This window comes from Centruroides vittatus, unplaced genomic scaffold, assembly GCF_030686945.1.
Source record: "Centruroides vittatus isolate TY-2023 unplaced genomic scaffold, ASM3068694v2 scaffold_1015, whole genome shotgun sequence".
Taxonomy (NCBI): domain Eukaryota; kingdom Metazoa; phylum Arthropoda; class Arachnida; order Scorpiones; family Buthidae; genus Centruroides; species Centruroides vittatus.
In genome coordinates, this window is record NW_027122666.1 from 756,039 (window position 1) to 770,937 (window position 14,899).

General features: G+C 28.1%; 1 protein-coding gene across 1 annotated transcript in view; it reads right to left on the reverse strand.

Moving 5' to 3' along the window:
• Positions 1-14,899, reverse strand: part of PpV (Protein phosphatase V) — a 37,829-nt gene that overhangs the window by 20,720 nt on the left and 2,210 nt on the right. Inside the window, exon 2 of the mRNA XM_067283828.1 lies at positions 1,852-1,947. Coding sequence (XP_067139929.1) covers positions 1,852-1,947 — 96 coding nt within the window. The remainder of the gene's footprint in view (positions 1-1,851; positions 1,948-14,899) is intronic.

Consider the following 14,899-nt stretch of genomic DNA (forward strand, 5'->3'; position numbering starts at 1 on the left):
AACACAACTGCTTGCATGCTAAATAATGTAACAGCCATCAAAATTTCCATGTCCGGAAGACACAGTGGTGTCAGTCCTGACAAGGCATCAAAGAGGTGCCGATCCTGCGGTCACATAACCATAAAACTGTGTAACGAAATAATTATTTTTATATAATAAAACATATTATTTTATTACTGCAGATCCACATACAAGTCTAAATATTGATATTAGGATTTGTAATGGACAAACAAAATGTTCCTTCAGAAACAATACAAATTAAAATGATGATATATAACACAGTCAAATAATCAGCATTTGATTAGTTATATGAAAACGCATCTACAGTAGAGCGTCGTTAATCGGAATGTCGGTAATCGGAACGATTTTCAGTCGGACTGTGTCGTGCTGAATCGAACGTTTTTGATACTAGATTTACTTCTAAAGTATAATTTTCATGTTTTTTATATTCTTCAATATATTTATTTTGTTTGTACAAAATAAAGAAATAATTTTTAACGATACGATAGCCTCGATTATTATTATAAAAATTTTCGTTAGGCTTAAAATTGACGAAAATTCAACACGAAGCAACACGCAACGGAGAAAAATTCCACACGAAGTGACACGCAACGGAGAAAAATTTGAACATCGGACAGGTTAATATATTTTTTCATACAAAGCCGGTAATCGGAACAACCCCAGTCCCCAATTGATTCCGATTTTCAATGCTCTACTGTATCTGTAAAATAATTTTAGATTAAGTTCTGCTACTGTAATGAAATGTGCAAAAAAATTTAGTATTCTTTACAGAAGTTTGTGTTAAATTTCATATGCTTTCTTACCAATTTAATAATTTCTTCTAGTCGTGGGCCACAAAAATTTGCTGAGCACCTGTGTTGCAGTGCATATAGGAATGATTGTTATGGCCCTGTTTAAATGAGTATTCACAAGTATGTGTATCTTATTACTCAAGTACACTAAAGTGCATAAACAGATGTCTGACATTCAGCACTAGTGAAGATAATCAAAACTGAGAAACATTTTGTATTAAAAATTTTCAATGACTTTAATCAAGCAGTCTTTGTTTATTGTATAATAATAAATAATTTTGGTTTGATTGATTGTTCTTTAACATTCAATTAGACATTCTTAAATAATTCATGAAGCTAAACACATAAACAAGTTAATTTTTAATAATTTTTTTTCCAAAATACAAAAGCAGTCAAATATAAATCTAAATTTCTGGATATTTTCATGACACAATAAAGCTAATTTCTAATTTATTTAATAGCAAAATATTTAATCTGAAATAGTTGTTTATGCCTATTTCTAGACAATGTAAGTTTAAATATAACCTGAATAATCCAGCAATTTAAATTTATATTTGTCTATTAAAATTGGGCTTTAATTATAAATATACACAAGATAACAACTTTATGGAAAATTAAATTATTTCCTGTAAAATGGTTGTGTGTTATATGCCTGAAGATGTCTGTTATAAACAGATGAGAATGTTAGTAAATATTTCTTAATTTCAAGTGTGCTGATATCGGTATGTTGCATAAGTTTATTCTATCCCAGTATTGGAGAGTTATTGGGCTTTATTTATATTGTATATTTGTATTAAAATGGCAAATAAATTATTTATAATTATAAAAATTTAGTTTTGTAAAATTTAAATAACTTAAAATTTTCAAGGTACTAATGTGCTTCAAGGTACAAAGTGCTAATGTCATACATTTTTATTGTATAGAAAAGTAACTTTAAATGGAAAAGATTCTTAATTTTATTATAAAGGTTTATAAAATTATCTTGTTTAAAAATAAATAATACGAATGTTACCATCATTTTAAATTATACAAATAATACCTGTCCATGGATGTCACCACAAACTGTAACAGGCGTGCTAACTGGTTGAATATTTGATTCTTCCAGAAGAAGATCACAAACGATGTCACAAAGTTTCTATTTTGATAAAAATTTAAAAAATTAATCAATAAAATTGAAGTTTTTTAATAAAAAAAACAACAAACGATTTTATATCATCTTACAATTTATACAGTAGTACTATTAATTTATTTTAAAAAAAATTGTTTGACACACAAGAAAAATTATGACTAATCTATCAACATTTTATCTAAAAGAAAACAGGAAACTAATTTATACTGATTGGGATTAGATTACAAACTATAAATCCAGAACTTTACTATATAATTTTTAATAAAATTACATCCAACTTGAATTTATTTTTATACAAACATCTGAAAAGTATCAATACTGATTTGAATTTGTAATAGTAATTTCATAATACAATATTAAATGACACCATTTTCTTTTTTTTTCATTCACTTTCTGTAATTATTGCAATTCATCTAACAAAACTACTTTGTATTTTATAAGTTAAGAGATTTATTCATTAAATATTCTTGAAATTATATTATTTCATTAAATGCTGATTAAATTACATTTATTTAAAAATAACATTTTTATATTATATTTAAATTATTTTAATTTATTGAATTTGTAAGCTGGAACTAACATATAACAGAAAATTTATACCTTCCTCACACAATTTAGCAATAACTGTTTAAAAAACAAATATTTTGGGCCCACTTACCCTGATGCAAGCCTCTGAATATGCCAAAAATGTTTGTTTATTAAGCAGTTAGTGCTGGAAGTATAAATTTTTCTTTGCTATATCTTAATTTATTTAATATTTTTTTTTATTTTTGACCCTCTGTAGACACCAAGGTCTTTTAATCATAGCCAACTTAAGTTTGGCTAAGCCCAAAAGGTTAGTGGGGAGGAATAGAGACCAAAATATCCATGACAAATTGACTGCAAAAAATTCCAAGAAATTTTTTTGACTACCCAGATTCAATCTTCAGTCTCCTAGAGTGTTAAGATGATGCTTCTTTCAAATATTAAAGATGGCTAACTACCTTAGCCATCTTTAATATTTGATTCATTACATACTTTATAGAATAATCATTGTTCATTTATTAATAATATATACACACACAATCCTTGTCTTTCAGATTACTTGATTTTTTGTACATAATACTCTAATCCCTCAAAATTGCTTTTTGTTTGCCAAATTCAGACTTTTAGTTGACAAAAATTTCAAGCTATCTTCCAGTAACATTTCCTGCTGAATTTGATATTTCAGTAACATCAAAATCTGAATGATAAAACTGGAAATAATTATGTTTAATAACTTAATTTTGACAGCATAACAACATTCGATCCTAGAATTTAGTTGTTTCAAGTTTTTAAACTTCATGTTCTATAATGTACTGGTGTTCCATTTTAGAATTTGTCGATTCCTGTAAAAGGCCTTTGAACAGCTCTTTTTACCCTCCTGGACTAGACTAGTTATAAGGTTATTAAATGTACATAACAAAAAAATCATTTGAAAATTAAGTCTTATTACCTATTTTTGGTTTTTTAAAAGTACATGACTTAATTTCATACTATTTTACTATCCCTTCTATGTTGTTCAAATGTATTATACATATAGTAAATTGAAGCCTCTTTATTAAGAATTATACGAGGGATGTTCAGAAAGTTTGCGGCCTTGCCTATATGTGGTGCTGCAATCAATTTAATTTTTGACAGGAATAATTCAGCCATCTTTGCTAAAGATACAATACCAATTTCTGCTTGATTTGTTGTAAAGTTTTGCCATGACAGCTTAGCAGATAGTCAGTGTGCAAGTGTCAAAAATGGAGAAGACGGAGACTCGTGTGGTTATAAAATACCTGACGAAAAAGGAGTTGACCCCATCTCAAATCAAAGCTGACACGGATGAAGTTTTAGGAGAGTCTGCTCCTTCGTACACCACTGTGAAAAAATGGACAACCCTTTTCAAATCTGGCAGAGAGAGTGTGGAAGATGACCCTCGCAGCGGATGGCCGTCAATTGCTGTCACTGAAGAAAATATCGACAAAGTCCACGATTTGGTGTTAGCAGATTGCCGTTTGAAAATGTGTGAGATCGCTGAGACAACAGGCATCTCTGTCGACCGAGTGAACCACATCTTAACCGAAAATTTGGGTATGATGAAGGTCTCAGCAAGGTGGGTGCCGCATCTGCTGACCACTGAGCAAAAACGTGTTTGCACTTTGATGTCAAAGGAGTGTTTGGACTTCTACCAGAAAAACCCACAGGATTTCTTGCGTCGGTTTGTGACTACTGACGAAACGTGGATCCACTACTACACTCCTGAAACCAAAGAACAGTCGAAGCAATGGAAACACCACAGTTCACCACCACCAAAAAAGGCAAAGACAGTTCCATCAGCGGGGAAAGTGATGGCCTCGGTTTTTTGGGATGCTAAAGGCATCATCTTTATTGACTACCTAGAAAGAGGAAAGACCATCAATGCTGTCTATTACTGTGAACTTTTGGAAAAACTGAAGAAAGAAATCAAAGAAAAGAGGCCACACTTGAAGAAGAAAAAGGTTCTGTTCCACCATGATAATGCACCTGCACATTCCGCCAGAATCATCAAACAAAAGATAAACGAACTTCGCTTCCAATTAGTTCCACATCCACCGTACTCACCTGATTTGGCCCCCCCGTGACTTCCACCTTTTTCCAAACCTAAAAAAATTCTTGGCTGGAAAGAGATTCCATTCAAATGACGAAGTCATCTCTGAACTGAATGAATATTTTGCACACCTGGACAAATTGACCTATTTTGATGGCATAAAACAGCTAGAACATCGCTGGAACAAGTACATTGCTAATAAAGGAGACTGTATTGAAAAATAAAAAAAAGTTTTAACATTATTTTGTTTGTTGTTCTATTTGAGGCCGGAACTTTCCGAACAGCCCTCGTACATACAAATTCAGATGTACAGTGTTAATTTGTACCATGACATACTTTATGATGATTATATTCAATCTGAAAGCAATTCAAAATAATTTTATTGTACATTTTTATCACTTACAACATGTTTTTCTCAGCTTCCTTGAAAAACACATAAACAGAGTTTTACTGTAATTATTAGAGGTAGAATGTTTAAGCACACAATCAAAACCAAATAATTTCCAGATTATAATGAGCTATATTACTATTACTACTACTACGTAACGTGATATAATCCAGCAATCATTCAGCTTTGATAAATAACTATCAAGTTTTAGATGTTGATATTTGTATATATAAATATACATACTCATAATTAGCATAAAATAAGTTTTGTTCCTTTAAAACTCTCAAGAAGATAAGATACTCATAGGCCTACAATAATTTTCACTTCAAATTCAAATATAGAAAAAATTTTAAATTTTTAAAATGAATATGCAAAATAAGATTTAGATTATATTGTATTCCACGATTTGTTGTGATTTTATAAACAAGATGTTTTCTTATTTATTAGGAAATATTTAAACGTTCTTTTGTTTTTAAAACATTTCATATTTACTTTTTAGAAATATTTTCTGGCATTTACAGAGATTTTAAGTTAGTTGCTAAGTATTCAATTACTACTATAAAACTAGGAGCGACCTCATGTACTACAATCTGGCCAGGGTCGCTAAGGCCAACTGGGGTTTGGATACAGAAGCCGTTAAAGAAATTTATAATATGGTGTTCGTCCCAAAGATTACCTACGCAAGGTATTCAGATATCAATTTGAGGTAAAGAACCATTACAAACTGATTTCTGGAAAGTACAGTAGACCCCCCAATAACACGGGTTCATATAACATGGTTTCCTATAACACAGCGAAAAAATTGCGATCAGTTTCGTATAACACAGTAAAACATCATCGCCGACTCATGTTGTGACAAGATTGGTCAAATCTGGACCAATAGTGGACTAGCAGCTGAACTACTTCCCGCCGTCCAGCGCCACGTGTATATATGGAGAGTTTAGGTGGGAAAGTATTGATAAATTTTTTATACAGTTCTTGTGAAAACAGCATTTACAGTATTATTCAATGGCCATAAAAATTATGTTTCTATTAATGATGTCTCCAAAGTTCAGCAAATTCTTTGCAGAAAGAATAACTTATCAGGAAACACATCCGCCATTCAATGAGTCGCTCCACGACGAAAACAAGCTTAGACAATGGCGTCTTCGAACGGTGCAAACTCGGTAAGTAATCCAACAATTTTTTGTTTATAGCATAATTTATATGGATTATTCCCAAAAAATTATACATGGTTTGAAAATGTTAAGTCAAATTATTCTAGAATCGATTAATTTTATGGAAGAAAACCTTTCAAGCAGCCGTAGCCCCCTAAACTGCATACGTGCCAAGCTGTGATTGGCTCATATATTTAAGGGACTCAAACAACACGGATTCATATAACACGGAATGTATCTACTGTGTTATAGGGGAGTCTACTGTAAATGATTTTCAGTAAGAGATGAATAAATTTACAACTACAACTGACAAATTTAAATATGCTGAAAATGGAATTTGAAATAATCAAAAAAGTTATCTGATCAGATTTAATTTATTAGTCAAATTATTAAAAATAAAGATATATAGACCAAAAAATGTTATTTAGTTAGTAAATTATATTTGAAATTATATATCATACACATTTGAATAAACTCACTATGAATATTTTTTTAAAATCCACTTGAGATGTCAGTTTATTCAAACCTGTAGATTTATTTTTTTTAAATTAATTTTTGCATGTGTTGGTGTGAATGGCTGTAATCATTATTAGATAAATAAAAAAAATTCTAAAAAGTAACAGAAAAGAAATGCGACAACAATTTACATAATAACAATTTTGAATACGTTGTTTACAGATGTGGTTCTCAATCTTTTTGAAGTCAGGAACACTAAACTTTGACATTTTTTTTCTGCAAAACACTTAAAATACATCAGCTTTAAAATGGGTGGCAAACTTTTCTGAAATCAAGAGTGCACTTGGTTTAGTATATGACATAATTGACATTTGCTAATTACATTCCCATACAAAAATTATTTTACATTATGTTGATTTTTCTTTTGCAGCAATTTTTAATTGTATATTTGATTTTTACACAAACTCTTAAAGTGGCTTCACGAAGCACCTGTGTTCCGCAGACCATGGATTGAGAACCATGGGTTTACAGTAATCCATAGCTTAGAAAAAACCCACATGTGAATTTATTTAAGTACTGTGGGATAATTTAAACCTGAGGGTCTATAATTGTGTGTTCAGTATATATATATATACTACATATATTTATTTATTTAAAAAAGTTTTTTAGCTGGGACGTAAGTATAAACTTTGAAAACTAAGGGATGGAACATTTTCATTGGATGAACAAAAGTTCATCCAATGAAAATGTTCCATCCCTTCGTACACCATAAGGAAATAACAATTTCACGACAGAGATGATCTTTATTTGGATGCTACTTCTCTGCCTCAATGTGCAAAATGTTACCAAGTTCCCTCTCATACACATTATAATTTTTATAAATATGTATGCTGCTGTCAGAGGACACTTTTACAGTTCATCCAATGAAAATTTGATTTGTAAAATTTTTTCAAAATGTATATTTTTATTTATTTATTCAGTTGCCATATATATATATATATATATATATATATATATATATATATATGTACTGGCAGTAATTTTTTAGAAAAAGGCATCAAATAAGATCATATATACAATAATACCTTGGTTTTTGTTGACTTTGGTTATTGTCAGTTTCGGTTTTCGTCAATTTTTTTTTGCAAAAAACTTGTTTTGGTTTTCGTCGATTGCCTCGGATTTCATCGGCATGCTTGAGTGATTTCGCTGCTAATTTTGCAAAAACAAAGGGCAATCCACGCGTTTTCCGGCACAGTGTGGCATTATTTATCGTTGTGTGAACATTACCCCACGATGGCCCACCACTGGCCAACGGTTCCATTCTGCAAACATTGGGAGGTCAGTTGTGGATTCGTGCTCTGCCAGGGTGGGCTGGCCACGTAAACTTTTCTACGTCTGTAATGCCTGAATAAGGACCAGTTACCCTTAAACAGATTTCTCAGAAGGTATTATTCCCCTCGATACAACCATCATAAATGCATACAATTACAATTACATGACAATTACATCACACTTTACCACGGGGCGATATAGGCTAGAAGCTCATGTCCAACTAGCTTCTACAAGACAAGACATTAGCCCACGTGTCTAGCAGAACAATTCCATTGCTTTCATCTTTATGCTAATTAGTCTTTTATGTTAATTTCTTATTGCTTTTAGTATTTAACACTATATTAATTCTCTATAAAATGTGTTTTTGGTATGTATTTTGGAGTAACTTATTAATATAATTCACCAAATAAAAATAACGAACTTACTGGAACTGGTATAACAAAGAGAAAACAACACCTTTCTTTCAAGAATTCCAGCAAACTTTAATTATGTAAAAACGTTTTCAACTGATTTCATCAGTCTTCTTCAGTTACTCGAACAAAAAGCAAAAAGAACGAACTAATAATTCAAATTTACAAAATCATGCGAATGGAAAGAATTTTCGCGATTGCGCAGTGTTATCCAAAGAACGATTTCCAAGCAGACGACAGCCCATAATGTGATGCGAGAGATTGACATCGGATAAACTCCGTTTAATCGGCATTGGATAAGAAATTCGAATTTAGCTCTTGCCTTGATAAGCTTAATAACCACTCTTCTATAAACTTTAGCCGGTGTAGCCATAACAAATAAATTCTTTCCATTCGCGAAAATTCTTTCCATTCGCGTGATTTTGTAAATTTGAATTATTAGTTCGTTCTTTTTGCTTTTTGTTCGAGTAACTGAAGAAGACTGATGAAATCAGTTGAAAACGTTTTTACATAATTAAAGTTTGCTGGAATTCTTGAAAGAAAGGTGTTGTTTTCTCTTTATAATTCACCTTTGACTGCACTGGTTACAAGGTTTACAGGAGATTTGAATAGTATTTTGGAGTGTCTAGAACGAATTAATTGGATTTACATTGATTCATATGGAAATATGATTGTCTTGGTTTTTGTCAGTTTCGGATTTCGCCGATTGTTTTTGGACAGATTATCGACGAAAACCGAGGTATCACTGTATTGTACACATATATATGATCTTATGGCAACTGAACATGTAATAATGTTTGTACAGGAAAACTACTGATATTACATAAAGCTACCAATACTTTTCATCACAATGTCAGTACAGTGTATCAGTGCATTCCAGCTGAAAAATAGCCCTATATATCTATCTATATTAAAAGTGAAAGTTTTCCATCCAATGAGAAGTTAATTTTCTATTTTCAAAAGACTTCATACTCATTTTTACTATATTTTTGTAATAGGTATATCTTTAATTCAAACAAAAATACATAAAATTATTTTACAGGAAAATTTGCATTACATAATCAAAACAACACAGATATCTGATAAAAGAACTAAAACAAAATTAAATGACTATTCATGATTCAAAAAGTAAATAATCTTATACAAAATAATCTGGTTTTGAAGCATACTAAAAAAAAATAACTGTTTAATAACTGTTATGACACAAATAACTCATGTGTAATACAAATATAACAAATTCAAACAAACATTTGAGATATTAGGATCAGTATTTAATTCAGATAGAATGCTTTCAAAAATCTTCATTGTTCATCTTTGGATATCTACCATTGTCTGCTCTGTAAAATAAATGAATTGACATGCTACATCTCTCAAACTCAGACGAAAATATGGTTCACTCATAGCTATACAGTAACATGTTGATTCACATCAGGTTACAGAACAGATCATGATAGAGATCTGAAGCATAGACAATAAAAAATCTCAAAAATATTCTATCTAAATAAAGTACTAACTCATAAAGGCTCGAATGTTTATTTGAATTCATATTATGTTTTCAGCTCATAATCATGTCTGAACATATCAAGGAGCTGAAAAAGTTTATACTTCAGAGTTTTGCTCTATACTTTGATTAAAACAATTTACTAATGTTAATGTAACATGTTAATTTTTTAACTTTCTTCTAGCAAATTTCAAATGCAAATTAGCCTACTAAGTAATTAATAATTTAAAGCTATATTTATAAAAAAATATAACAAAATGCAGCAGCATTGACTATCAAAAATTACAGAAATTTAAAATTTTTCAAAACTTGGCATTGTATTGTAAACAGTTTTATTTTTAAATAACTGCTTTAATTATTTGAAGTTTTATTTTAGGTAGCCAAGTATTTTGAATATTTTTAATTCTTCCAATAAAATATAACAAATCAGAATACCAATCTAATAAAGATTTGAAATTATCATTTATAAAAGAACTATTATATATAAAAACAAAAATATAATAGAACTTGCCTCAGTAGAAATAATACTTAATATAATATTCACATATAAAAAATATAATATCTAGCATGGATGAAAATGAAACCAAGCATACAATAATAATAATAATTTAATTTCAAGATTAGTATTAAGCTTGGGTGTTAATTCCTAGTAGTAGAGAGGAAGTTAAAATTCTAAATAATAGAAATCAATTTCCTGAAGATTTTGAAAGCATCAATAATTTAATTAGTGAACATATACTAAAAGTACTAATTCACTAATGCATGTATCAAGTAATAATTATATATAATTTTTTAAATAAATATGATTAAAAACATTTTTACTACCAGTAGTTTTTTAAATTCATTTGTGAATATATATTTATCAATTTTTTAAATGAAATGAGGCCTCCTAACCAGATTTATTGATAATGAATAGCACATTCTGAACAATAGATTTATTAATGAACCTATTGTGCAAGATGTGCTATTCATTATCTAATCTCTCTAATTACTAAAATTTTTATTTTAAAATTTCTTTTTTAGACTATATTTTATCCAATCTTAACTCAAAAAGTTTTGATTAAATTTAAGCAAGAACAAATGAATTTTTGATTGCTACTGAAGCAAGTTTTGCGTATAATTTTATTTTTAATTTCATATCAATGTATGGTAAGGTAGTAAAATAAATTAAGTAATCTAGAAAATAAAAATGAAATCAAAGAGTAATTACAATGTGTCAGCAAAATGTAAGAATATGTAATTATAAAATGTGACAATACATTCCTTCTAATTTCCATAAAAATAATAGTCTATTTTGTTTTTATCTATCGTAAGTTATATAAAAAATTATTAATATTTATTTTAAATTTTAATATATTTTTTCCATTACTAATTCTCAATTAATCTGTTTAAACAATTTAGTTTTGTTTGTGTATAATTAAAGAATGAGAAAATCAATTTTGTAAATATTAATACTAAGAAGATCAAACATCATTTCAATTTTGATATTTTAATACATAAAAATATTCAGCAGTTAAATCTGGAATAAAAAAGCAAACAACATTTTTGAGCAAAATATTTAAAATTATTACATGTAGCATTTGAAGTGCAAGATCACCAAATTTTACTATTAAAAATTTGAGATTTTCCTAGCTATCAAATATAAAAAAAAAGTATTAAACTTTTAACAGCAGATTCAACTTTAATAAACAAACTTCAACATCTATTCAGCTACCTAAGTAAATATATTTAACTAATAACTATCATCAACTGATCCATATATTTTAGTACTGATATTCAAATGCATATAAAATCACACTCATTTCAGCTGTAATCAATCTCCTTCAATATTAATAATCCACTTTTATGAGTCCACTGGTTTTTCCTGATTTGACTTCATTTTACAGCCAGATGCTATTTCTGTGACCAATCATTCTTCTTTAATCCACATTTAGATCAGCCAGAGCTAACTAAGCTCTGCAACAGTACACAGCAATTTCATGTCATCTGACTGGGATATATAGTTAATGTTATTACTACTTAATTTTAGTGATCTGATAAATGTGTGTTCAGTGAAGGCTAGCTGTTCTGTAAGTTTAATAATCAATAATTTAAAATTAAAAAGTTTTATAAATTAAATACAGTATCAATTTCATGGTCATTCACAACTTTTTGTATTTTGTAAGAATATTATACATAATATAAAACATACAAAATATCAAATTCCATATTATATAATTTAAAATTATATGTAATAAACATACTCTGCTTGTCTGTCATTTTATACACTTCTAAACTGATCTGAAACAAATTTTTCATAGTCATAGGATCCTACAGAGAATATACGCTACCACGAAATCTACACACCACTTGATTTTATTCCCTTGACACTGTGATGATTTGAGTTTAATGCATTATTAAGCATTGTGTAATAATTAATGAAGACACCACACAATCTGTGAATCATATTCTTAGTAATGACTTCCAAGATCATAGTGTCTTCTATATTTGGAAGCTATACCAGAATAATGTGGCCTAAAGTAACAAAATTTTTAATATGATATTAATTCTAATGTCTGTCTTATTACTTTTGCTTGAATAGCAGGCATATCTGCTAATTACTTATAAAAATGGATATTTTATTTTTTAATACTGAGAATAGTAAAATATAAGTACAATTCTGAAAATATATATATTTCAGAATAAAAAAAAATATTAAAAATTTTATAAATTAAATAGAATATAATCTAGGTCCATAAACTACTATAATTTTATCTTTAAATTGATTAATTTTTTTTATTATAAACAGATTTTAAAATATTTTAAATGATATAACTTTATCTAATTAGCTATTCATTATCTGACTTCATAATAACTGAACTACAGTAATTTATAAAAAAAATACTAATTTAATTAATAAATTTTTTATTGGCTAAATATATTGAAGTTTTTTCCTATTATTTGCCAAGAAAAGTTTTTGAAATATAATACTCTGCAATGGTTTAAATTTCATTTATATGGAAAAAATTTTCTACTACTGAGATTAAAACTATTATTCAAAATTTTACATGCAATTTAGTACAGATATGAATTTGTAACTGCTTCCATATATAATATATATATTCATATTTTGAAGTTTAAATATAGTATAAAGATTGTTATTATTTTACCAAGTATTTGGTCAATATAAAAAAATAGCATTTTAAATATTTAAAAATATCTACTATTTAATAAACTTATTTTTGATGATTCTTGATGATGTTTAACTACATCCAAAACATTTGGATTACACTCTCTTTTAAGCATATTTTAATTAATTTTTCATTAGAAACTCCATTATAAATAAAAAAATTCACAAATTTTATTCTTTCTTTACACTGGTAATTTTGTTTAATGTAATTCTTAATTATTCCTCAATAAAATCAGAAATCTTAATAATTAAAATAAAATTGATTTGGTTAAAAACCAATAAAACCTTTATTGATTTGAATGAAGATTTAGTTTCTGCTTTATTGGTTTACCCATGATTATTCTTAAAATATAGATTATAATATAGATTATTGAAATATGTATTTAACATTATCCTCATAGATTTACAACATATACATGCAGAATATATTTCATTTGAAATTCAAATACCATATTTTTTTTAAATAAATATATTAGAATAATACATTTAAAATGAAATTATGAAAGAATAATTTTCACTAAAAGTTATGAGGCCCAATTTTATTTTTATTAAAAACTATTTACTAACAACAAAGATTGCAAATCATCTTTACATCAGAAAAACTCCAAAAGAAACCATAGGACAAGGAACGATTCTCTGCAAGATATTTTATTCCTAAAGCTTTTCTTATGCTCCTTTTACTTGTGTAAAACAATAAAAAAATTAGTGCCAATTTCTTCTAAAAATACCTCTCACTCACTTGCAGAAAGAAATATATATAGAAAATAGTCTAATTTTATTAGAGCATATCATCTACTTGAGTATTGACTATATATTGGTAAATAGTCTGATGTTACTAATACATTTATGTTGTATAAATGGCTCTCATAAAGAAAACATTGAACTTTAAACACTCTTAGAATACTATTCTAGTTTTTTCACTGCAGAATTTTCACATTATTCAATACTACAGCTGTTTGCAAACTTTTACTTCCTTTTGATTTTTCATTCATATAAAATGGCCTGCAACAATTGCCAGAAACCAATAGCTTCTAATAGACAAAAATCTAAACTTTAATTTGTTCTCAAATATAATTTCATAATCACCTGAACAATTATTAATTCTAATGCTTCAGTTGTTTTTCTAACAGTAACAAACTTGATAATGTGCAAATTCCAAATAAAATGTTCATTCATTTTATATTACAAAAATTTTATTTTGATTGTAACAACTGATATTGCTATTACTCTCAAAATACTCATTGCATAATATTTATAGATAAATTCTGGAGTTTGTTAAATAAAAATTATTCTGTATGATGATCATATCAATATTATTCTCAATTACATTTTATATTAAAAGAAATTCTTTAATAAGAAAGTAATATGTTTGAACTAAACAATAACTAACCTAACAATTTCCATGATGTAAATTATCCAAACAGAAAAATTAGTATTAGTATTAAAGTACAATCTTGGTAATTCAATGTATATGATACCAGAATAGTGTCAAATTACTGGAAGTAAGATGAATTTAATTGTACATAAACAAATTTGACACTGTAGAGTCGACTATTAATAATGCAGCAAAACACAGTTAACCACTGAACAAAACATCCAAGCAACACCAATAGGAAATATTAATTACCACTTACTGGTAATTAATATTTCCAAACTGGTATCATTCTACTAAATTTAGTGGAAAATTGAAGCAAACATTGAAAATTTGATGGAAGGTACTGTATTTTTGGTGGAAAATTTCAGGAGACTGATTTTTATACTTATAAAGTGGGAACTGAAGTTTGAACTACACTGGACTCCTGATTGTCTGTTCGAATTAGTGCATGGGTATGCACGGAAAACATGGATAATCCAAAATAGCCTTCTAAACTATACATATATAAAAAAAACTATTCATAGGTCTCAATAAATCACAGTATATATAAATCTCAACTCTGTTATAATGTATTGCA